General features: G+C 38.3%; 2 protein-coding genes across 6 annotated transcripts; one reads left to right on the top strand and one right to left on the bottom strand.

Moving 5' to 3' along the window:
• Window positions 1-28: 28 nt before the first annotated feature.
• Window positions 29-25654, bottom strand: LOC132790240 (protein dissatisfaction). Of its 5 annotated transcripts, none has more exons than XM_060798711.1 (6): window positions 25537-25654; window positions 23228-23670; window positions 1763-2817; window positions 1269-1702; window positions 1100-1191; window positions 29-397 (listed from the first exon to the last, which is right to left on the bottom strand). In XM_060798711.1, exons 2-6 carry the CDS (start codon window positions 23375-23377, stop codon window positions 272-274), a joined length of 1857 nt encoding a protein of 618 aa, XP_060654694.1. In that variant the 5' UTR covers window positions 23378-23670; window positions 25537-25654; the 3' UTR covers window positions 29-271. The 5 variants fall into 5 exon arrangements, with proteins under 5 accessions (XP_060654694.1, XP_060654698.1, XP_060654695.1 ...); XM_060798715.1 differs by lacking the exon at window positions 25537-25654 and adding an exon at window positions 25254-25385; XM_060798712.1 differs by lacking the exon at window positions 25537-25654 and adding an exon at window positions 25099-25143.
• LOC132790266 (phospholipase A1 VesT1.02) lies at window positions 5739-10136 on the top strand. The gene is made up of 6 exons (XM_060798749.1): window positions 5739-6066; window positions 8504-8603; window positions 8666-8820; window positions 8894-9367; window positions 9424-9577; window positions 9639-10136. Exons 1-6 carry the CDS (start codon window positions 6015-6017, stop codon window positions 9820-9822), a joined length of 1119 nt encoding a protein of 372 aa, XP_060654732.1. The 5' UTR covers window positions 5739-6014; the 3' UTR covers window positions 9823-10136.
• Window positions 25655-26127: the final 473 nt, after the last annotated feature.

Genomic DNA, 26127 nt, shown 5'->3' with positions numbered 1-26127 from the left:
AACAACAAAAAATTTGTTCTTTAAATGTGTTGTACTAAAAAACAATTTTTTGTTTGTGTTTCATATTTTAAGGTAGTTCTTGTGTTGAGAAAATTAATTTATTCATATGACTTATACGGATAATTAAACAAATATTCATAAATACAATCAAGCTCGTTACTTATGGTATGTATGCATGTGTATGTGTGTGTTTGTGTTTCTCTGATATAATACATATGCAATATATTCTTCTATTCTTTCTTATGACTTAAACATTGCACGTTAATTAACTTTATTTCTTATTATTGCCGTCGTTAGCCAATAATAGCTCCTTAGCTTCCTTCTTGCCGCGTTTCTTCTCTTCCTTGGCAAGTATTTTGGCCATACGCTCCTCCTCCTTGGCCAACCGTTTCTCCTCCTGTCATGAAATGAAGCGAATATTATAAGTTTATTTTCCTCATTTTAGTTGGATTATGATATCTACTTTAGAAGCGGGTTTATTCACTTCTTATAAATGAAATGACGTAATTCTATTTTTAAGGTGTAGAGTTTCTCTCTGTGCTTTAATTTTAATTAAAGTTCATTTTGGTACCAAGGATAAAATTTATTCCACATAGTGGAAAAAAGATCTGCTAATAATAAACACATCCTAATTCTCGTCTATGAATATTAAAAAATATGAATATGAATAAAAAAATTTCAAAGTTTTTCATAGAGTATGTAGAAATGTCTGCCTGTGATTACGGAATGTTTGCTTGTTTAACATGCAATAAATAGAAAGCTTAAAAAGTGCATCAAATGCAAAAAGAGGTTGCGGATTATGAGTTGCTTTTTGTTTTGCACCAGCAATTCCCAGCACCACCCCCTGGATTGTGGAGACAGAAGGGGGAATGAGACGGTGGGATGTTAAAATTTATGCCCCGCAGCACAAAAGACGCGCTCGGCCCACGTTTAATGAAAAACTTTGCAGGCAGCGGAAGCAAACGAGGCCAATTACAAACAATGCGAATGGGCGCCGTGTGGCGCCCCCTGGTGGCAAAACAATAAAGTCGCATAACAGCATGTGAAAGCAAGATAGAGCTATGCACTGATTAAGTGAGTGGAAGAGTGATGGCGTTACCTTTCTGGCTTCCTTTTCAGCTTTCATCTTGAGCTTCTCCTCCTTCTTCTTACGCTCCATAGACTCGTTCTTCTTGTTGTCCGCTTTCTCTTCTGTAAAATTGTCGAGCGGAACTTAATTAATTTCTGGCATCCCTGGCGCCATCTATCAGGCAACGAGATCAACTTACTACTGCTGTTACTGCTGTTAGAGAATAGTGGAAAACTGCGACTGGAAGCGCTCGAGTGTGGTTTGCAGTTGCCACCCGCGGCGACAGAGCTGACGCCAGAGCTCCCCGACGCACCTGCAGATGTGACCTTCGATGCGGAACTGTTGCTGCCACCCAATGGTGCGCTTCTGCTACCTGGCGCCTTGCTATTGGCTGCTCCTCCCGTACTTTGGGGCTTCTTATCCTTGGGCATCACATAGGCATTTTTGGGCAGCGAATTCTTGGAGGTTACCGGGCAAATCTTGGCGCCGCCCGCTTTGAGTGGCGGCGGTGCTAATGCCGTGCAGCTCAATTGTATATTCATAGGACTGGGTCGACGTGGCGGAGGCGGCGATGCCGATTCACGCAGCAGCGGTGCCAGCTCATGGCCGCTTGACTTTGTATACGAGGCGTAGCTGTGAAATAATTCTTGAAATTATTGAGGAACGGATCCTTGATCATTTTGCTGCACTCACCGAAAACGTGGATTACTGACGTGCACGGGCGAAGGATGTGGCACTTTGGCAGGACTGCGAAATTCCTTGATGGGTGGCAGTCGATTCTGGAGATCCAGTAGGCGGCTCTTCACGTGTCGCCGCCCTGGATAGGTATGTGTGGGCAACGGCGTCATGGCGCCGCTACCACTACCACTTCCGCTGCCACTGCTGCTGCTGGATGAGGATGTTGAGGCAGAGGCGGAGATGGAATTGCTTAGCATGTGCAGCGGCTTGCGTGGCACCGCGCCAGAGCATCCGCTGGGGCAGCCCCCATGATGAGAGTGATGGGCACCAGTGTCACGCGGCGAAAGCGAGCCAACGCTGGCCGAGGAACACGAGGAGGAGCCAGAGGGTGAGATCACCTGATGCTGATTATGATGCTGATGATGGTGTGCATTGGGCGATGGTGGCGCCAGGTGATTGGCACTAGCAGCTGTCCCGGTTATCGCCGCTGGCGAGGCGGGCGAGCAGGGTCCGCTGCTCGATATGGAAGACGTCTTGGAATAATGCGAGTAACCCGACAGACTCGACCCCGCTGAGCCTGTCGAGCTCATCGAGTAAAGGCTGTCCGATTGCGACACCCGACCGTGGGCGCCACGTGGTGCTGCATAGTGATGACGAGCAGCGGCAGACGTGTGCAACGTGGGCTGATGGAATGCATGGTGCTCGCTGTGGGCATCGTTCATGGAGTAGGAGCTGGCCGAGGTGATCACGCCACCGGCGTGCACGCCCGCTGAGGCCCAGCTTTTGGCACCCATAGAGTAGCTGCTGGCTGATTCCTGTATGCGCCAGCTGCCCGATGATGACGTTAGTCTGTTCACCCGTGCCCTGCAGATCACGCATCGCAGTGGCAGCAATCGCTGGGCCACCGCGCTCTGTATGGTCTTGACGAAGCAGCGACGACAGACCACTCGATGGCCACAGGGCGATGTCTGCATTGTGGCACGCGCGTTGATGCAGATCACACACTCATCCTCCTGTGAGGTTGGAGGATCGGGTTCGCTCTCCTCTTCCAGCTTACTCAGCAGCTTGTCCTGCAAGTTTAAGTAAGTATTCGTAAGTATTGATAGTGATTAATTTCGGCCTAAAAGTATGCAATACTTTTTAACTATTAAAATCCGTTAACTAGCTGTGAGTTGAGCTCACATAAGGAATTTTAGAAGACTGCTTAAAAGTATGCTACACTTTTTTACAAACTGAGTATTCAACTCTCTTAAGATCAAACTGAATAATTATTGTGGGAACATTTTTTGGTCTTCAAATTTCCTATGTGCTGATTTATTGCTCAAGTGTTCATCTAGTTTCCTCATGCCATTTTTGTAATTATAGCACACATATATTGGCAATATAATATATAAAACATTTTATCAAACCGCATTACAAACGGAGGCAATTTGCTGGCTGGCCAAGGACGCAGTCAGAAGCCGCTTGGCATGCCTATAAATATAACACTGTTTATTGGAGTCAATAAAATTGAGATTTTCATATTGACAATTTGGATAAATAATTAATGCAACGAACAATCTGCGTATTGGCTAACTGTATTTATATGGTATGCAAATTAGCCTCTTTCAAGTCAGTTTGATGGCTGATTTTGTGCGATTTGGGTTGTCAGCTTCGATTGATAATTAACTGAGCTGAGCTGAGATGAGAATTGGCCAATGGCGCAGGTCAGTTCGCTTTATTGTTTGCATTTGTTTATATTCGCAACTGGGTGGGTGTTCGACCTCAGACTCTTTTTTATTATAATTTCATCGATACCAAAGGCTATTTTATTCAATTTTTAAGAATTGTTTCATTCAACAGACTTGACAGTTATTATTGTTTGCTGTTTGTTGCTTTGTGGGTCATTAAGTGTTGTGATTCAGCAACTTTTTTATTATGTATTATTGTTGTATGAGTTGCCGGTTTTAATTTTAAACAACTGTAGATAGCTCGTGCTTGTATTTAAATCGTTGATAAACAATTGCATTATTGCTGTGCAATGTACTTTTAAGATCGTCATCAATTTTCAAGGTACGAGGAAGTCGTAAAAGAACGAGCTATGACTCAAGCTAAAGTTGTTCGACGGGTTTCAGAGCAACATATGGACTAGAACTTTTGCAGAATGGACCTTGCACTTGGCGGCTTTCATGGCCAACAGCAAAAGCGCTAGGCTCAAGGTGCCCAATATTATACAAGCGCATTTGCAATTGCCAATTAGATATTAATTTTACAACTGAGTTGAGGTTTCTCGCAACGCAATTGAGTTTCGAATGCCAAGCTGCATGGCATTTACTCGCAGTCGTAGACTGTGCATCTTTACGACCCTGACTGCTCCGACTACTTATCTTTGCCAGATTGAGATTCAACATCAGATTCAATCTTTGCATAAATCAAGCAGCTTTAACAATACACCCATAACCGCTAAATTGCACGCCCGCAACTTTGCTAAATGATTTTGAATGATTAATGCGCTCAAAATGCTAAACTCGTCGCCTCACTAATTGACCCGCAACCAGAGAAGAGCCCGGCACTGAGGATGGTCAGACTCAGAATCGGTTGAAGCATAAATACTAGTATACACAAGTATGTTTGAGTGTATAAATATGTATTTTCACTGTTGCTGTTGATGTTGTTCCGACTTGTTGCTGGTGGTGTCGGTCAACGAAAGGCGATAAGCATCACCAGCTGTTGAAACTGAGAGCATTTTATTGGCATAATGAAACCCAAAAGTCAGCATTCGGTCAAGGTGAGCAGCCTGGAAGTTATACACCGTAGAAAATACAAAACATTCCAGTCTTAAGCTAATAATCAATAATTGAATTGCCAATAATTCAATTAAATTAATATTTTTAATCAATATTGTTGAAACATAAAGCTATGTTAGATTCTGAGCTTTGTTTTTGAAAGAAAGTTCAGGTGCGATTAAATTTGTCACTTTGCTTCAGTTATTTAGAGAGATTTTTGAACTAGCGATATATACTTAATTATAGCAATAATTGTGCATTGTAACTTTATAATTTTACTGTTTATTCAATTTAAATTTAAAAATGGAATTCAATTTGTATTCTATATTTAATTTATAGTATTTTTTTAACATTTAAGTATTTTTTTGATATACACTTGTGAAATTACGAAAACCTTTAATATATTTTTTATATTTATACTTATTTTATATTTTAATATTATTTTATATTTATTATAAAATATATATATATTATTATATTATTATTATTATATTATTTTATATTTTAATGTAGTAAAAGTTAAGTTGAGATGTTATGTTAAGCCGGAAATTAATGTTAACATTTTTATTGCGTAACAATTTTGAAAGAATTAATATTTTTAATTCGGAGCTGTATATTTTACTTAACTACCTTAATGTTTTTGAAACTAATTTAATTTCCATTCTGTGCACTGCAGCGCTTACTAGTTTCTATACGAACATAAAAGTGATCATATTTTACCGCAACTCCATCTGTCTCGTCAACCAGAAAATAATGATCAGTTTTGCTGAATCTGTGACAGCTATGTGGTTATCAGCCCTATACTGTAATTACTCCCGGTGATCTTCTGAGTAGTTGACTAAATTTGTATGCTTTGCAGGCGACAGGCGCGCGACATGAGGAAATTAAAATACAATTTTACGATTTGTCGCCCGCCTACTACGTCCCTTAAATGTGTCCAGCAATTGCGAACGAATGGTTGGCATGCATGATTAGCTAATCTAAATATTTGGCACATGTTGGAGGCGGAACACTTGGCGATCAAGTTCGTTGCCTCAGTCTTTTGTTTTTGGCATAGGGTCGTGCGAATTGATTTATCAAACAGACGGACAGACGACTGACGACAGCCGACGACAGTCAACAAGCATTACGCATACAACACGATAAGACAACGCGAAACTCGACAACTTCTAGGCAACGTTCCCAGCCAGCAGCTTGAGCAGCGGCGTTCAGTTCGTCTACGGAACTCGGCCAGAACAGAGCGTTGTTGTCGGTAATGCCAAAGTAAATGCGAAAGGCGGCACCCAAATAAGAGTGAATGTGTTATTGCTGTTTGTTTTATTGCTCTGCCAATGCCGAAGCGTCTATCAAAAACAAATACGAAATTTAAATAGTTATCAAAGTGCGATATATATTTTGCGATTTTGTTGATGTGTGAAGTTCATTGAACGTCTATATCCACTGGCCCTGCCTGATAAAAATCAACAAAACGGTGATAAATATAACTTCAAGTTGAATTTGCAATGATTTTACCAACTGCCTCAACATTGTGCAATGTATTTACATTTTTGCTCGGTAAGTTTGTGTTTGAACATATAATATGGATGTGGTCCCAGACCTTTTCTTGTGTTCTTCGACAATTAGCGTTTATTATCATAACTTAGCACTAAGCTGTGGCTTTTCTTGCTATCAAAAAATGTTTACTTTTGCTTTTAGTTCCAAATTTGTTCATAAGTTCAAGGTGTTGTGGGTTGGTTGTAAATAATAGTGCAAGATCTGTTTGTGGATAAGACATGTGGATATATTGTTGACATTTGATGCATGAATTTGCTTCGGGCTTGAGAGCTTACTGAGCCATGAAGTAAGGTCTCATTGGCACCGACTGGGCAACCGATTGAACAATGGCACAACTGATCGACGTACTTGTATTAAGTTGTACAACAATTCAAGGCTGAGTTATTTACCTTCGCTCGATTGATGTCAGGTTTATATAAAATATGGGCCAAGTTGCCGCTCAAAAAGAGTTTGCAAAATTCAGCGCATTAAATATTGAAATATAAATGACTCTATTTAAAATTGATTGGCACCAAATAGTACTCATATATTTATGTCATCATTACTTAAAAACAATAGTTAATGATCAGTTTAATCAAATATATCATCTGACATTTCTTCCTTCAACTGCAGTCTTCATTATTAACATCATTTTGATAGCTCCGTCACATCAATGCCATAACAGATCATATCAAGAATCTTAAATCGTATATAAATCTGTCATATAACGATGTGATAATTCATTAAAGAATGAGTACAAAAAAGGCTGTTATATAAGTGCGAGCCAAAAACCAAAAACACATTTAAATTAACAACAACAAGTTAACAAAGTAATAATTAAATAAAATGCACAACGTGACGCAAATGTGGAAGCAAAAGTGAACAAAACAAAATAAAGAAAACTAACAACAACAACTACGACAAAAAAATACATACTTAACATAAGCATAAGGTAAAAAGTCTTCCGCTCTGCAGCCAGCAACAAAGCAAAAAAAACTGGTAGTAAATTTACATAAATAAAAGATATTTAAACTACATACATAAAATTGAGTCTGAACCGCGAAACGGAAAGTGTTGACCAAACCATAAGCTGCAAACTAATTTGTCCTTGCCGAAGGTCGTGATATTATTATTGTTGTACTTTAGTTGCTATCATTTGGCATCTCATCAAGTGGAATCAATTCAAAATCAACGCTAAACTTGTGTAGCAAAACAAAAAGCAAGAGGAAAACATTCATATGCAGTAACTGCGATGTCATTGACTTTGCATTTTTGACCTAGTGCCCCGCCTCCCATTACAGAGTTTTATTGAACGTATTGACAGCGAGAATAGCTTGATAGTAACTCAATTTGCGGACTTTTAATGAATACAGTGGAGCTAATGCTTGTTAAATCATGTTATTTATAAATTACACGCACTTTTTTATTTGAAGATAATTATAATAATGACAAATAAAAATTTCATTTTAAACTAAAGATTTAACTTGGTAAGCAATTAAAAATAAAACTTGAAAATAAAAATGTTGGCTTAAAATTTAATTTAATTGAAATTAGAATATCACTTTGAATTGTTTAAAAATTTATATTTTTATCTTGCAATTTTCGTAAATAAATCATTAAAAATATTTCTATTCCTTATTTATTTATCATTAAACTTTTTGTTAGGGTATTATTCTTAAAATATATCAAATAAAATCGTAAAAATACTGAAACATACAGTATATTTGGTATATTGGTATAATACTTCATTCAATATATACCATAGAGGGCCTAAGATGTCTCTTTCTGTGTGTTACATATATTTCCTGCAGGCACAAAGTTATAATACGCTTCTACCATTTGAGTAGCTGGTATGAAAACATTGTTTTTTAGTTTTTCAATTTATAAATAGTCAAATCCAATATATAAATGTTACATATTTCTTGTTGCCATGTTTTGCAAAGTATTTGAATTTCAATTTGTAGTCATCAAATTAATTTGCCATAACGAGCTAGTTTTCGAGTATGCTTACAAAGAGTATGCTCAAGTTGTCGCAGTTCATTAGCTTTCGGCCTTTGTGTACTTTAACATACAGAGTGACTGCAAAGACGTAACACGCTGCGTATACGTCACGTGCTGCTGGTTTTAGCTGTCAGCTGTAGCGTTGTTATTGTTATTGCTTTTGTTGCTGTTGTTGTCGCTTGTGTTTTTTATGGTGGCCACAAACACAAAAAAAATGTATATGATTCAAGTTCACGGCTAAGCCAAGCAAAGCGACGCTTGACTGGTTTCATTTGGAGTTGGTTTTATTCGAAGCCATTGTTGTTGTTGCTGTGGCTTAGCTTATTAGCTCGTTAATAACACAATTAGCTAGCTCTAAAGAATTACAGGTATTTCTCACACATTTTCACATGCTAAATTGCAAATTTTTCAATCAAATATTCGCATCTTCTGAAGCTTCTAATTGCGTTGCTTGCAGCGGGCTCTCCAATCTTCTACAGTGCCGCACCGCGTGGCAGCTGCAGCAGCTGCTGCACGATACGCGAACGTGAGGACATCAAGTTTCTGTTATACACAAGGTGAGTGCCGGCTGGCATCTCATGCATATTTAGTGGATCATTTTTGATGCAACATTTTGCAGAAAAAACCGCATCGCGCCACAGCAGCTACAACTGAGCGATGAGGCGCGACTGGCGCGAAGCAATTTCAATTTCAATTACCCGCTGGCCATCTATCTACACGGCTTCTCTGAGTCGGCCACCGGGGAAAAGCAGAGCAGTCAGCAGCTAAAGGATGGTTGGTAACTCATAATGCCTCAGGCGCTGTCAACACACACTTAGCACTTAGCATCCTTTTGCTTTCGCCACAGCTTTTCTGCGGCGCGGTAACTACAATGTGATACTGGTCGACTGGAGCGCCATGGTGACAGTGCCCTGGTACTCCAATGCTGTGGAGAATCTACCCGTGACGGCACGCTATCTGGCCCGCTTCCTGCGCTATCTGGTGACCAGTGGGTATGCCGTGAAGCATATTCATTTGATTGGTTTCAGCCTGGGGGCCGAGGTGGCAGGCTTTGCTGGCAAGCAGCTGCAGGAGTGGGGCATCAAGCTGACTAGGATTACGGCATTGGATCCGGCATTGCCGCTCTTCGAGGGCAACAGTTCCAATCGCCGACTGAGTCCAAAGGATGCTCGCTTCGTGGATGTCATACACACTGATGGCGGCATTCTGGGCAATCCCACGGCCATGGGACATGCGGACTTCTACCCGAATGGCGGGCGACCTTTGCAGCCGGGCTGTGCGCGCCAGGAGATCGCCAATAATCGCTGGTTGAACATCATTAGTGAGTGCAGCGTAAAGTCAAATGTTATCGGGAATAATACTTGATTCTCATTGTAGTTGGCTGCAGTCATCAGCGAGCCTGGGAGTACTTTGAGGAGAGCATCCAGCAACCTTTGGCCTTTCCCAGCGAACGCTGCGAGCCATCGCAAAATGTTGCCAACTGCGGCACTGGCTACGAACGTGCCTACATGGGCTACGGCGCAGATCCGAGGTGAGTTTAAGGCGATATATATGGAAGCGACTTTGACACATTTATGTCAACTACTTGACAGACTGCGCGGCAAGTTTTATCTGGAGACGAACGATGCCAAGCCATTTGGCAGGCACAGGCAGAGCCCAGGAGCAGCATCCACTGCGCCTCAGCTGCCCATCTCGTATAAAATGCCAGTGAACACCACAAGGGATCTGCAGGAGGATGACAACAACATGCTGAGCAACAACATCGCATTGACGTGACAAAATGTCGAAAACAACCAGACGGAAACTGCACCTCCTTCCCTCCATTCAGTGTCTATCTTTTCATCATGCTCCTTCGGCTTCTCCTCAGCCGTCCTTTCAACACGAGATTTATGTGAGCTGCGTGATTTTGGACGTTCACTTACGCAAAGTTGAAGGTTCCCCACAGTTAACTCTCTAGTTGTAGTAGTTGTAATTCGTAGTCGTAGTTGTAACTTATGTAAGTTGTTGTAAGTTCTCTTGTGATCTGTCTTATAAGTATTGTTAGCACGTAAGCAGCGTTTCTTTGCTCTCTATTCACTTTTTCGCACATAAAAAGCAAATAGTATTAAACATAAGCTGTTTTATTGGGCGTTTCTTCAGTGGCAGCACTTAAGTAGCTTGAATGGGAATTGGAATGTTATGAATACTTTTTCGTTGCTCAAGTGTCACTTGTCTAAAATTCTTTGTAGTATGCACTTGGCTACAGTTTTTATGGGTTTATTGACTAACATTCTATTCGATTGTCCATATCAGTTTTTAAACAAAATACACAATATCGATTTAGTTTTAAATACATATAATGAACTTATATAACGTATTTGTAAGTTTATTTTATGTTAATTATGATTTACATCACGTTCTAATACTAATCTGCTTTAATAATGCAGTTCTATTACACCAAACTGCATCACGTGAAGAGCTGTTTAGGGGTAAAAGAGGTAAACTCAGACTGAAAGAAGAATACCAATAGAAACAACAACCGGAAATTAGCAATTTAATAATTTGTGCATCACTGAGGGCATTTAAAAAGCGGAATGTTCTACTTAACGGAAATTTCTATGATTCAGCCCAGTCTAAACAGGGTATTGTATAGCTAACTATTAAAGCATTTCTCGCTTTAATGTCAAGAAACATTTCTTCAGCAAATGCTTCTTCGCTTAAATATCGATGCTCTTTTGAATGCCGTAAAAGTAGCCGTAAAATAAACAAGTTGATTTTATTTCCTTCCTCGCAGGCTTGTATCGATTTTCAAGAATATTTACATCCTTCATCAGCAATTTTAGAGTCATTCGCAATGGCGGCACCTGCTACATAAAATATAAATTCGATGAGGCTTTCAGATGCCAGCTACCTCGTTTCATCGTTTCCTCCACAGCTTTTTTCTTCCTTAGTGCTGACCCAGTAAAATTTGAAGCAGAGTTGGCAAAGAAAATTCACAAATCATTCAAATGGAACGGATTATATTTGCCCAGCAGTCAAAACTGCAAAAATGTTGCAAACGCTAACTGTTGTAGGTGATGTTGTTGTTACAACTGCAACTACAACTGCCGCTTCAAAGTGGCGCTGCAACTGCAGTAAAGCTGTCACGTGTGACTTGCGTCGTTCGTCGATGTTTGCAAATCTGCAACGAAGCATTTGCGAGGCATGAGCCAAAGTTCTCATTAATAATGCAACACACATCACAGGCGAATTCACACACACACACACACACACACACATTCACTCATACGTAGGTGGCATCAATACACACGTGGCAAAGAACTGGCTTCATTTTCCATCCCTTGCCACACTTTGGAACTTGCCGCGGCTTCCGCTCGTTAAGCGATGGCCTATGAAATGAGTTGAAAATCGCCTGCTGCCGCAGCTCATTGCACATTATGGCGCACATCCTGCCGGTCTGCAATGCTTGTGGCTTTTTGTTGTTGTTGTTGTTTTTTATTCATTTCTTTCTTTTTTTTTCACCATAATTATAGGCGCTTGCATTTTATGAGGAGCGTTCAGGTGGCTAATAAGCAATTTGGAATTTGTTATTGTGCAACCTCTCGCAGCGCTCGCAGCGTTATTAATTAATCAGGTTTTAATTACGCTTGCGATTTGGGGATAGTATCGAGTCTTGGCTTTGGCGAATTTCTGTTGTGTGTATTTTCTTTTGGCCTGACCGAAGTACAAATATTTTTGCTGGTTGCCCTTGGGGCGTATACTTAATTTTATATGTATATTTTTGTTATTTTTTTTGTTTCTTCATTTCCAGCTGCCTTTTGCTTTCTAAGGTTTCCCGTTGCGTCATCGTCGCTGCCCAAAGCACTTTGCATGTCACATTTGGTTATTCAACACCCTAACAAAAAGGGCATAAGGAATTTTACACTTCAAATGTTTTAAGTTACTTTCAGAGTTCGTCAGCTTCATTTTGTTTAAGTATATTTTTATATAATCATAGTTTGGCTTTGTAAATAATTTATAATTCTTTGGTAGAGTATACGAAAAGTTTATATTTATTTAGATTTCTTTCGGCTTTCGGGCAACTAAATTAAATTACTTAGGTTGTAGTTTTTTTGTTTTTTTGGCCTGAGTCACTGCTAAAACTAAAACGTGTCTGTGACGAGGGTCATGCAAATAATATTAAATGCGGGCTCAAATTAAAATCGTCTGATTGTTAGGGAAAAAAGCAAAAGCCGAAGGAAAATGCATTACAGCCTGTGATTGGAAGCAAATTAATGCTATTTATAAGCACAATTTGCTTATTGAGAAATCAAATTAATTTACTTAAGCTACCACAATTCCAAGCATGCTCGAGTACAGTCGTTGAGTCGTTTGATTTGTGAGGTTCCTTATTTGTTAGCTAACTGCTATATCAATTATATGCGGCAGCAGGACTTGCAGGCTTGTGGTCGAGTTGTGGCCAGCAATGGAAGCGCCCGTTAAGTAGGCCAATGGAGTGTGAGTTGTGCTTATGATTATCGTTCTCGTTCTCGTTCTCGGTCTAAGGCTGGGGTCTGGGTTCCTCCGCTATTGCTGTGTGGCATGCCACGACCGTGTCGCAAATGACAATAGCTTATAAACAAGACAGGCACGTGCAAAATGAAACTGACTAACGGACTGATAAGCGAACACAGTCCACAGCCCACACACATGGACGTGGCTTGCTCACATGGGACACATACGTGCAGGACACGCTGACTCATGGGCGTTGCCTAATGAGCTGTTTGGGCACCTTCTGAGGGTATGGAATTGGAATTTGGAATTTGGAATACGGAGTCTCGAGCGTTGGAGCATTGAGATCCAGCTGCCACTTTACAGCCAGACTGACTGACTGCTTGATTGATTGATTGATGTTGAAATTGATTGTTGTTGTTGCTATTGCTGTCGTTTCCTCCTCTTATTTGGCTTGTATCCATAACTTATTTATAGCTCAACTCTCGTGAAATTTAATACTTTTTTTCTCGTCGTTGGTGATGATAAGTGTGTCAGACGTTTTGACACCTCAAAGTAGGCTAATCAAAACATGAGTTTGGAAGTATTACTTAACTCAGCCGGTTAGTCAGTTGTTTAGTCAGTCAATCTGACTTCGAGTGCTTGTTTTGAAGTTTACATTTTAATAGCTATGCCCTCGATCCGATAAGGGTTCACAAAATTAATTAAATCGATAGGGATTTGCGCTTTGACTTTCGTCGTCACTTTTATGTGTTACCTGCATGCTATTGCTATCCTAAGCTTTAACTGTAGTTCGAAAAAATTCAATAATCAAAGGCATTCTAGCTCCGTTTCATAGAATTGCATAAAGATTACATTGAATTGTTTAAATTCCATAGTGAAGCGTATTAGAGAGTCATTTTTATGTTTAATTTTGTATGTCTTAACAATTTAAAATATGTATTTGTATTAAAGTGTGAGGAATAACATTAAAATGAAAATATTACCCTTCTATACCATAATAATAATATTTATATTGAGTAATACTATTAATTTAGTATAAAAATAAACGAACCTGTTTTACAGAAAACCAACAAGCTGTTTTAATTTTCTAGAATTTATCAAACAAACATTCTTTCACAACATATACACAACTGCTGATGATTGCATTATTCGTATATATGTTATTTACAGAATATCTCCTTAGAAAGCCTTCAGCATTGTTGCATTGAGCTACTGTGCTGTACTTGGTGCTTGGGCTTCTAATGCATTTTGCCTTCAATGGGTTTGCATAAGAATAGAGAGCGAGCGAGACCATCTGATGGGGGATGAGTAAGTGAAAGCAAGACGATAAACAATTCCATTAAGTTATTCAACGAGTATGCATCCAGAAGCCTCTATATCTATCTCAAGCTCTCTCTCTCTCTCTCTCTTTCTCTCTTAGTTTTTGTTTGTGTGCCATATTTCTTGTCTGTGTGCCTATTTGTTGCATACTTGCGGGCGGAGTATTGTCATGAAAATTGCATATATTACATTTACGTGACAGCATTCTCATATGCCTTTATGGATACATATATCCATGTATGTTGGTATAGGTGTGTATGTCTATGCGATGTTGTCGCTAAGTGAATTTATTGCATTTAATATGCTTTTCATGTCACACAGAACGTAACTCTATTTATATAGCTCTATATATTGACGGACACCAATAAGCTTAAGCTGACTGCGGACAGCAACTATGTTTAAAACGACCGAGGCGAGAGACCAGGAGGAGACGGAGTTTAAAGATAGGCTACTCCCTGGCTGCAATTAGAACGTTTTAACTGCTGCCAACATTAAAATCCAATTAACTACCTAAAACCATATCAACATACAAATCTATGTATATGCCGCCTAATTGAAGTCCGTAATGGGAAAGAACCAATGTTAATTGTGTTCAGAACGCATATGTTAGACAGTTTCGTGTCACGAAAAATATTAATTAAATATAATTCTGGCAAATATTTCTATACAAATATATGCTAATATTATATACATACATATATTCTAATAACTAAAGAAAAGAATATTTTAATTTGTTGAAAGAGGAAAATCCTTTGATATATTTAGTTTTTAAAATGTTTATTAGTTGGCCTTATTACCTAATTGTCGATCATTCACAAGTAGCGCTTTAGTAGAGATTCAATAATTTATTCTTTCTCCTATCGATATTTTCTTACTTTAAAAGTTGAGTAATAAGTAATGATTCATTTTAGAGTTATGTAGTGCTTAAAATAACATAGTTAAGTGTTGAGTAGTTCAAAAAAAAATAACAGAACAATAAAAATAATTCCAAAAATTTGTTTTTTTTTCTTTTATTTTGTATTGTAAGAAATATACTAAACTTTTTTTTTTTTTCAATAAAGCACTTTACTTAATAATTAATACTAAAGGAAATTTAATTTAGTAAACTTAGGCTTATCATGTAATAATTTTAATAATGCATATTTGAAATTTAAATATCAGGTGCTTGTTGTAAAATATTTGGTAAATATTACTTCACAAGTGTCCCTTTCCAAATTGACAATATAACATTTAGACTACATTTTTTTATACTATTTATTGCCCACTGTTGCTGTTATTTATCAATAGGCAGGCTGGCTAATTGCAAACTAAGTCCAACTAACAGCATAGTCAACAATGACAGTACAACAACAGCAAAAGCAACAGCAACATAAATGACAATGCAATGTGGGCTTTACAGGCTGCTCGAACACACACATATATGTACATGCAGACTGCAAACTAAAGTGCAACCATAGAAATTTGCGACAAAAGTGTCAAATTTGCCAACCAGACAGCACACACACATTCATACGTACAACTTATACGCGACACACACTCTCACCCATACACTTATACACATACATATAGAGCAGCCTCATCAAGCGTAATTATGGCTTTTAGCACATACAACGAGCAAGTGAAAAGTGTAAATTGCCGCTGCGATGCCATTTTGGTTCATTCATTGAAAAGCAGTTGACAGGAAGAGTGAGAGTGACTGATAGAGCCAGGGGAGGTGACGGGACGGTACCGGAGTGTAAATGATATACATACTAGTTAACTTAGTTAGCTGTGTGACTCAGCAAATTGCATATTTTAAAGTTGTAAAAGGCAAGCTGAGGTATGTGAAAGGGGCTTGCTAAAAGCAAAGCCTGAATTGTAATTCACGTATAGAATAAGTACGTGGTGTTTGCTTTTTTGTGTATGTGCAGTTGCCGCGCATTTAGGGGCAGCCATGTGGCGTGTTGAGTCATGTAGCAAACGATGAATTGCAGTAGTTGATGGGGTGAGAACAACGATGCCACCTTAACAAGTTAAAAGTGTGCTCTTGTATGACAAGTGCTGCATAAAGACAGCAACTGTCAGCATTAATAGCTTTTAAATGGACCGCGAGTAAAACAAAAACTCTAAAGTGTTGCCTACTTTGGGGCGCAGCTCAAAGTGAATGCTGCATCTTATCGTAGGCGTTGGGCTCATCCCATTTAAAACAATTGTCGACAACGCGATGGTAGCTCGATTCTTTGCTTTTGGCAGACACAATCATAGATTTAATTGAAATGTGGCCTTGGACCAAAGCTGGGGGAACATACAGAAAACCAACTAAAGCACACGCATTTTTGTTATTTTTTGTAAAGCAACCAAAAAAAAGAAAATCAAGTTGTACACAGCTATTGTTCTGCATTTTACAAAAATGGGTGGCTGTGGGTATGTGTGTGTATGTGTTTGTAGATTTGCGGGCGCTTTTCCAATTTCGCGTCTCCTATTTCCGGGCATTGCGGCGGAGTACATTGCAAATTTATGACATTTTCCTGTTATTTTTACTCCAAGCTTTTAGTTTTGTGTAAACTTTTTCTCAACAATTTTCAATACCCTAGGAGACGCTGTGATAAGTTAAGGTGAGTAAGATAGGATACATTGTAGAGATTTTCTAATTCAAAACTATAAAGCAAATATAATATTATATATCGTTATTTGTATAATGTAATTCAATTTAATGATTTATCTTTTAATTAATTTTCATTGTTGACTTCTAAGTTAGAATCGAATTTCAATATCAGTTCACAATCAATCGTTTTACAGGGTATTTTGAGTAGAGTTTCTGCTCTACAGGAAAAGTTTGTGCAGCAGGCTTGAGTTATATGGCGATATTGTCAATGCTGCCCTAAACGATAGCTGCAACTTTTGTGGCTTTAATCTTGCAGCGCATAATGAAACGACAGCCCAACGGGGAACATCTACCACAACAGATTGTATTTTGCTGGGCAGAAAAAGACAGAAACGAACAATATGCTACAAGAGAATGAAAACCGAATAGATAAAATGGAACTGATTTTGTTTGGTTTAAGTTAACAATGCAAATGGCAACAGAAAAGTTTAAGTTCGCATTTTGATTACGAGTTAGAAATGTTTTTATTTAATGTTAGTGCTTTCAAAAAAAAGTAGGCAAGACAAGCTTTGTATTTGTCCGTTTAAATGACTGAATAAGTTTGTTTGTTCATTTGGAATTAGTGAACTTAGTTCACTACGTATTTTATTTAAAAATTGAACAGGAACAAACTGAATAACAAAATTGAACAACTTAACAACAAAGAATGATGAACATGAACTTATTTGCTCACGTTACTGAATAGTACTTTTGTGTTCTTTCGTTTGTGCAGGACTCAACGCTACTAAATACCTCCCAAAAGTGCTGAACGTAGTCAGAAGGCAATCGTTTCGAACGCTTTGCTTAGAAGCACACTTAACAAATCATGTCACATAGCAAACTTATCAGGAATGATTCTTAACACGCCTTGGAAACGCCATTCAGTGCAGTACATTTTAGAGGACCGCCAGGACCCACACTAGACTCTTCAATCAATGCAATTAAAGTAAATGCACAACAACAATTGCACAACGAGCATGTTCATATGGATATGTGCTATACGTGTTATACTTATATATACTACGATATAATGGCCCAGACATCGCGTGAGTTGTACTAATGCATTGCCACACCCAGCTATGAGAGCGGGCGTTGACGAGGCCAAGGAGACGATGAGGAGCCATGGGGTGTAATCCTTTTTTATATTCGCGCGTCGAGTGCAGCACGTGAAGTCAAAGTCGATGGCGAAGTCGATTGTGAAAGGAATTCAACAATGAAACCATGGCAACAACAACAGCAACACAACACAAAAATGTCTGCAACTTGAACTCGGTGCGTAAACACTAAAGTTTAATGCACTCTAATTGCAGGGGCTGCACGAAAAGTGCCAAGAGAGGGGAGTGGGAAGAGGTGGAGCGTTTTACACTAGACGGAAGCGAGTAGACGACAAAGCGACAAAGTGCGTCATCAAAGCGCAATTTTAAACTTTACACTCGCAGAAATAAGACACAAGAAACATTCAAAGTGTTTTCTAAATGGCAAGCAATTATATTATTAACTTAATGTTAAATTCATAGATTAATTGTGCAATTAAAATCAATTAATAAATTACATTTTTTATTACGCATTATATGCCATCTGAATTTTAAGGCATTCGCGCACGTTCTCTCAGTGCAGAAGCATTTAAGTAAAGTTAAATGCTCCTTTGTGCGACTGCGTTTAGGTTGCGTGCGACGCGGCGGTGATGAGAGGACACTAAGGTTCAACCACTTGGCGTTGGCTGGGTAACAAAGCAATGGCCGCCATGCGGATATCCGGTTTAGTTTGCGTGTGTTTTACCGCATGGCGCGGCCAAAAGAGACCGTGTTTAACGGTCATCAAGTTGATTAATGTTTGATTTTAATGATTTATTTATTCGCGTCTGCTGTTCAGCAGCCGTCAAACGGCTAACTTCAGTCTGCTTTATTGCCAAAACCTGGCTAAAAAGCGCCAGCGACTTACGTAAACAGCTACGAAAAAAAATAACACTTGAAGACCCAAAGCGAGACATCAAAATCGCATTTATAACGTTGTACTACATTCTAGGAAAACTATGCGGGCGGAGTTTGCAGTAGATGTGAGGACGTCGGTACTAAAAACGAAATTATTTTCAAACGCTTTGTGTGATTTATTTGACTGTCTGTGCACCGGACCAGACCAGACCACAAAAAAGCACAAGCGAGGCGAAGCAAGGTAAGGCCTAGGACATACTCGCAAAACACATACTCTCGGTTTTGACACTGGCCAAGCCCTGGGAAATGCTTTGGCATTTGGATGACTAAGCTTATTTTTGCCCAAAATGCCAGCTGAATGGCAACTGGCAACTGGCAACTGGCTAGTGGCTGGTGCCAAGTCAAATTGTGTGGTCATTTATTGGCAAGACTTGTATAAAAGCATCTGCAGCAACTGCTGCTCAGCTGGCCACTGGCAAATTGCATAGGACGAAGCAATTTTTTAACTACGCCTAATAATAATCAGCAATGATGGCTCGACAATTTTCGTGTGCAATTCGTCAAAGGCGACGAGGACAATTCTTTGAAATGAGCAAATCATTAATTCTCCAGGCCATTTTCAATGTCAAGTCGAGTCCTCGTCGTTTTTTTTGCAACTTCCGCTCAACTAAATTATAAATTTCAGGCTTTTATAGCTGTCCGAAGAATGTATGGAAAATATTTGTGTGAAGCGTGTTTCTTGTATTTTATTATTATTATTTTACTAGCTGCTCTTCTTGTTGTTGTTGCTGTATTTGTTTTTGTTTGCCTCTCTCTGTCTCTGTTTGTTTATGTTTCAATGTCACGCGACTAGCAAACATAAAATTCCGTAGCTTGTTAACATTTGACAGCGTTCTGCTTTTAAGTAGGCAGATAGGCCTTGCCCACTTCGCAACGTTTAGCGCCCTCGCCACGCCACGCCCACGCCCCTTAGTTAATCAACATTTAATGGCTAGGGCTTTCGTCGAGGATGCACACACACTGGGCGTCACATATATTCATCATATTTTATGCGAGTTAGCATTAATAACACATCGCGCATACGCCGCGTGTAACAGTACATTTTTATGCATATCTCGCATGAGCATCTCCTAATTAGACAACATGAACGCTGGCAATCAGCTGCGTCTCTACTACTATCCCAACAACAAATTTCAAGCCATGTCAAGCGACAGTCACTGGGCTCAACATGTCGTATACGCAACGATTCAGACTTTGGGGGATTAACAGCACAGCGGCAATGACACTTGCGAGCTCTCGCTTTTTAAGTTATTGTCTTGCCTTTCTCAAATTGCTGTTTTATTTTGACAGAATTTATATTGAATATCATTATGAAAGTGGTCTCTAGTGGGACAGCAAGCAAGTTTTCAAGGTTACAATTTTTAAAGTTGGATATGTGAAGCCCATAAAAAGAAACACAATTTTCAGAATCATAAAAGCAAGTATATTAACATATTATCTGGTTACGTATGTTATTTGAAGTTAATCGGATAAGTAGATATAATAAAAATTTGTTTATTTACTGCATTTGACCTTAGAAAGATTTCATTACAAGCAGGAAAACGAAATATACTTTTGCTAACAGAGGGATATTCTGACCAACGTTATGATATAAGTATCTAGATAGCCATAATGAGCTCACTGGTGAACTGGACACTGGTTGCCCATCCCATTTGCCACGTCTCGTCGTCAGCTGATTAAATGGGCAGTTCAGTGAAGAACCCAACTGTTTTGGCTAGAAAGAAGTCTCCTTTCACATCCCATTTGGCATTTCAACTAGCTTTCTACGAACCATTCCCAAGCTGCCTCATTTGTGTACACTTTGAGGCGTTGCGCATAAATTTGGGTATCCATTTGATGGCCCCAAAAAGTGGCACATGGCCCTCGGCATTAGCCTAATTGTTAGGCCGGACAGGTAAAGGGCAATTTTAGTTTCGTATTTAATTGTAAAAGCATTTTAATACGCAACTCGCCATTTTTCTCTCTACTTTTTTAATGTTACATAAAAGCTTTCTCGTATGTGTGCGTGTATGTGTGTGTGCGTATCTGTGTGCATGTATATGTATGTTCTGTTGGTGTTGCTTTCAAGGTCGCCTGAAGAAATTACAGTCACGCGTCAGATTTTATGCAAAACAGTGAACGGGCTCAGTTTTTAAGTATTTTGTGCATTCGCAATTGCCAAGTTGTTGTTATACAAGTAGAAGTGAGCTTGTGTATGTGAGTGTGTGTATGTGTGCCTCCACTTATGCCTTTAAGAAAGTCATAAATTTCAAACAAGTCTTGTGAAATCTCAAGTAAGCTTAGCATTTTCCAGTGTCGCGTTGTTCATTTTACTCAAGTTGTTGTTGTTGCTAGTGCCATGTAAATGAGCAACGAGAAATGTTTGTTTTTCCTTTCAAGTAGCTTGTTCTGCGATATGCATATGACTTTCACGAGAGAAAAGTCTATGAATAGAGCTGTTGATAACAAGTCCAAGCAACTAGAACATAACGTAGTATTTTTTGAAGGGCTAGTGAGCTTGCAGCTGAAAATTTCTGATAATTTATGGGATCGTAGGAAAATGTATTAGACATTCTTATAAGATATCTTCCAAAGTTGCAAAACTTAAAAGGTTCAACAATAATTTTCATAATATTTATCAACAGAAGCAAAAATTCGCAAATTAATATACTAATAAGTAAGAAAGTTACAGTTGAATGTTCGAGATTGTGAGATATCGCTACCCATTTTCAATATAAATCAATACAGTGCGCTTTTATAATTAAAATATACCGAATAATTATACCGAAAACATACTAAGTTATAGCAAATGATATATTTCGTATCCTCTGGGCTTATTCTTGAATACCTACTAAGTTTTTTATTTGATCCCAGGAAACACAAACACTGCAGTTATTATTGTGTCTGAGCAAAATTGAATTTAGCTTTAAAAATACGTTTTACAATTTGTTTAAAAAAAAGTGGGTGTGGACAAAATGTAATAAATCCATGGGCTGCGAGTATAGTAAAATAAACAAATGAGAGTCTACAGACGGTGAAATACACGATACCTAATTTCCTAAATAACATTAAATTAAAATTAAACAAGAAAGAAAGCTCTAGTAAAGTGTGCTCGACTGTGAGATACCCGCTACCCATTTTTAATGAAAGCAAAACAGTATTTAAAAATATACCAAATTTTTATACCACAATAATAAAACTTGGTAAGTAGGAGTTTTTCCCTATACAAAACTAAAACTGAAACTGAAAACCAAATTTTCAGGATCATGTAGAATATAGTTATTATTCTATGTAAAAAATCTATCAGGAAAATTTAATTTAATTTTTGTTGTTTATTCAGGTTTCACATAATACTGTTCTCTTAATACTGTCAAGTCTGTTGTTCAAGTTCGCTTAATTATGTCTAAAAGTCAGGAAAGTTATATTGATATATCTTAGGAGGGGACTTCTTAATGGAGTTGTTCGTCGAAGGAAGTTTCACTGTATTAGCTAACATTATTCAAATTGAAATCTTACTAAATATTTGAATTCATCACATCCTGTGGCAAATGGCGCATAAAGAAAATGTGTTGTATAGTATTAGACCATTGATATGCAAATTATTTCACACTTTCTATACACAACCACATAACATGTGTGCCACACACATATGAAATGTCACACATTTTAGAGCACTTTTTATGGTTGACGATTTTTTTTTGTGTATGGCAAAAATGAAGCTAAACCTCACCTTTGGCGATTCTTATACGTATTTTTACGAACTATTTGCTGTCGTCAAATGGCAGACCAAAGTCAGCTCAAAAAAAGGAGAAAAAAAAAACAAATAAAACAGCAACAACAACGTAACGTAACAGGAAGCGTTTTAAAATGTCAAAGGGACAACGACAAACATCAACAACATAAGCAGAAGCAGAAGCAAAAACAGAGCTCTCGCTTTGCTCCTTCACTTTTTTGTAGGCACTTAAATGCTCGGCTGCTTTTAGGAGACTTGTTGTAGTTGTTGCTTGTGTTGTTGTTATGGCTGAAGCCATAGCTAAAGCTAATGATGCCTGCAGCTTTGATAAAAGCAAGCTTCCCGGGACATCGGTCTTCGGTTTTATTGCATGTTTTATGTGCGGAGCATAAAACTGCGAAAACACTGAAGAAAAGTAATGCATAGAGTCTTGCAATGGGCAGCACTTAATGAAGTTTGATGTTTAGTGGTAATATTTTATTATTGAGATAAACAAGAAAATGTAATGCTTAAAGAATTCAAATAATTTTCTATATTCGATTAATAATAGAGACCAAATAACATTTAACAAATTAAAACTTGATAGTTCTTTTTGCCGCTTGATTTTGGCTGATTTCTCCAGACAAAAACTGATGATGTTATAGATCATAAATTGGAAAAGCTTTCTAAGGTACAAGTAGCAGTAATTATAATATACGATGCGGAATAAACAATTTGGTTCGCTAAAATTAACGATAAAGTTTATTAAATAATGATTACTCGCACATATTATATTAACTTTGCGTTAGCTATTCTGACAAATCTCTCTTGACAACTCTCTATTCGAGACTCTGTGCTTTCGAATGAATAATTTAAACCGTCGTGATCAGTTTTGATTGAAGAGTTGAACAAACCAGACATCTCACAAAGCGTAATTTGCACACCAATAATATATTACAAATACTTTGAATATTTAGTAATATTTATATTTTTTATTCTAAAAATGTTCATGGATTTTAATACTTTTCGATAACATTATTTTTGTCAGTGTATTTAAAATTCTTTCGGTTGAGATTTACTTACAATTTTATGATGCAGCGCAGAGAGCTCCCGTTCGGTGACACGTCGACTGGCTGCCTCCCGACGGCGTTGCCGGAACTGGCTGTACTTATAGGCAAGCATGACGCCGGGCAGGGCGAGTGCCTCCAAAGGTGACTTGCGTCCAAAGGGCATGGTTGGTTATCAGTTTTGGATTCTTTGGGGGAGTCTTTTGTAACTGGCGAGTGTTAAATTATTGCTTGTCGATTATACACAATTGAGTTTTGACTAGTGTCTCGTTATTTCAGCGATTATCGAACATCTGAACATTTTTGTAGCCAACAGGGAACTGCCAGTATACACTTAGTAGCGAAATATTCAGCAGTTTGTTTACTTCTCGACTCGCATAGTTTTGTATTTCATCGTGTTTTTCCTTTTTCTGCGCATGCTGATAGACTGCAATCACTTAGCATTCGATTGCAATTCACCTGCAAATGATGCAAAACCATTTACCATTGAGACTCGTATCAGTGATTGCAATTCTCTTGATTTTGAGAGCTGTTGTAAGTGTTTTTCATATCCCGGGGGCTCAGTTTAGTTCAGTTCGGTTCAGTTCAGTTCAGTCAGCAGCATGAACACATGTTTGTTTGTTTTTACAGACACTTGAGCAGATGAGTTGTGTTTCTAACATTGACTTCGACCCAAATTTCTACAAAACATATTCGCTCAAGTATTTATAGATGCATCTGCAAATTATTGATCAGCTGTCAATTTGTCAGATAATCACCATCTATTTGATGAATAATGTTGAATTACTATTTATGTTGTTAATAAATAAAAAAAAAACAATAATCACCATCTATTTGATAAATAATTTTGAATAGCTATTTATGTTGTTAACAAATAAAATAAATAATTAGTGAACGAAATATTGCTGAATATTTAGATTCATCTATTATATGAAAAAATATTTATGTTAGTTAATCAATAAATGGAGAATTTAATATTGTTGGGTAATTGGATTAATCTGTATGACGAATAATATTGAATAACTATTTCCATTAGACATTAAAAGTAGAGTATATAAAATTGTTGAAAAATTAAATCCATTTATATGATGAATAATATTGAAGACCTACGTAAACATTGAAAAAGTATTGTAGTGTTGATAAAGTATTCGAGGTTTAGATCCAGCTATGAACACGTATGTGACGAATACAAAATTCTAAAAGGTTTCATTTAGCAATTTCTTGTTTTAAATCCAACTTTCAATAAATAGAAAATAAAGTTTTGTAGTCTACAAAATCAGCATTTTACTATTATTTGGATAGCACAAGAAAGTTTAATGAAGTGCATTTCATTTGTATGTAAACTAAATGTTTACATTTCAAAGGAATAAGTTTGAAACTTTAAATTAAAAACAAAATTGTAATAATTGGTTTTTGGCCATCCTGCTCAAGTGCTGATATACTCGTATGTATATTTATATCTGTCCTTTTTAATTTGTTTTTCAGTTGCAAGTTCTCTTATCATTATCTGCCAAGCTATGGCATAACACTTTCGGATTTTATGATTGGGCTTTTCAAAGCATTCAATTACATGGCGAAGACACACATTAATTTCAATTAGAAATTACACACACACTCGCACACACACACAGCAGACACATTTACAACTTGGCAACTGTCTGAGGAGGGCCAGAGTTTTTGGTTTTGAAATTATGGCTGATTATACGCTGCGCTTAGTTTCGACTTGACGGCAAATTTTATTTCTTTAAGACTTATTCGCACACACACACACACGCAGACACACGCACGAAATTCTGCACACAAAGAGGCAGCTATGGAGGAGGAGGAGATAGAGGAAACGGAGAAGGAATGAGAGCAAACACGACTTAGTTAGCTTTAGTCCGTTACTTTACGTGGGCCACGTGCGTCGATGGCCAACGCAGAACGTCGAATGTCGCACAGAGACTTCGCAGTTTCCCACGCAACCATCCTGGAAGCTGCGTGTCTGTCTGCCCATCTGTGTGTGTGTGTGTGCGCTTGTGTGTGTATATGTGTGTACGCACTTCCAGTATGCTTGCAAACACAATTCGGAGGTGGAGTCTCTAAGCATTTCCAGTGCAGGTTGTTTATTTTCGCAGCACGCGGTTGCCTTTTAGTTTTCCTTTTCTTTTATTATTTTTGCTTTTGCTTTTTCATTTCTCTGTATTTATTTTTTACACGTTACATTGTTTTTGTTTCGTCGTTTGTTTTGTTGTCTGCATTGTTGTCTAATTGAATGACTGTGCGAACACGCAATTCTTTGTCTATTGTCGAGCTGTGCGCTGACAAATGATTTCATTAATTGACCTTTATTTGCGCGCGCCCTCAACTCACGAACTGCACGGGGCACGTTGTAGCGTTACGTATACGTCGCGTGTTCCGCGTATGTTGCAACATTCGCCTTGGCGCCTTCGCATACGATTGCTGACTGCTCACTGTTTGTCTGGTGCCGACAGACTGCCTTCTGCTGCTGCTGCTGCAAGGATTACGACTTCCAGCTGGCAAAAAGCAAAAAAAAAAACAAAAGCAGTCACTGCGCAAACGTGGAAAAGAGGACAGTTAGCCGGCAATTTGGTATAACAGTTGAGCGCCCGCTTCAAAGTTCTTGCCAATTTGTTGTTTATACTATATCGAGGGGATGGGGACTCGAGCTGACTGAGTGAGTCTCAGTCTCGTAAACAAAACGTCATCACATTTGGACAGCTGTGTATATAACTTGGCATGTGTGAGCGTGTGTGTGAGTGTGTGTCCAACAATATAAACAAATCACAAGCAGGGGGCACATTTACATTTGCGACACTTTCAGACTCGGCCAATTGCTGTTGCGGTTTTGTAGTCGGACGATTGGTACAATTCAATTTTACGACAGCTTGTTAATTATTGTTGGCATTGCTTGTT

The sequence above is a fragment of the Drosophila nasuta genome, chromosome 3 (genome assembly GCF_023558535.2).
Source record: "Drosophila nasuta strain 15112-1781.00 chromosome 3, ASM2355853v1, whole genome shotgun sequence".
NCBI lineage: Eukaryota > Metazoa > Arthropoda > Insecta > Diptera > Drosophilidae > Drosophila > Drosophila nasuta.
This window is presented reverse-complemented; position numbering and strand designations above follow the sequence as displayed.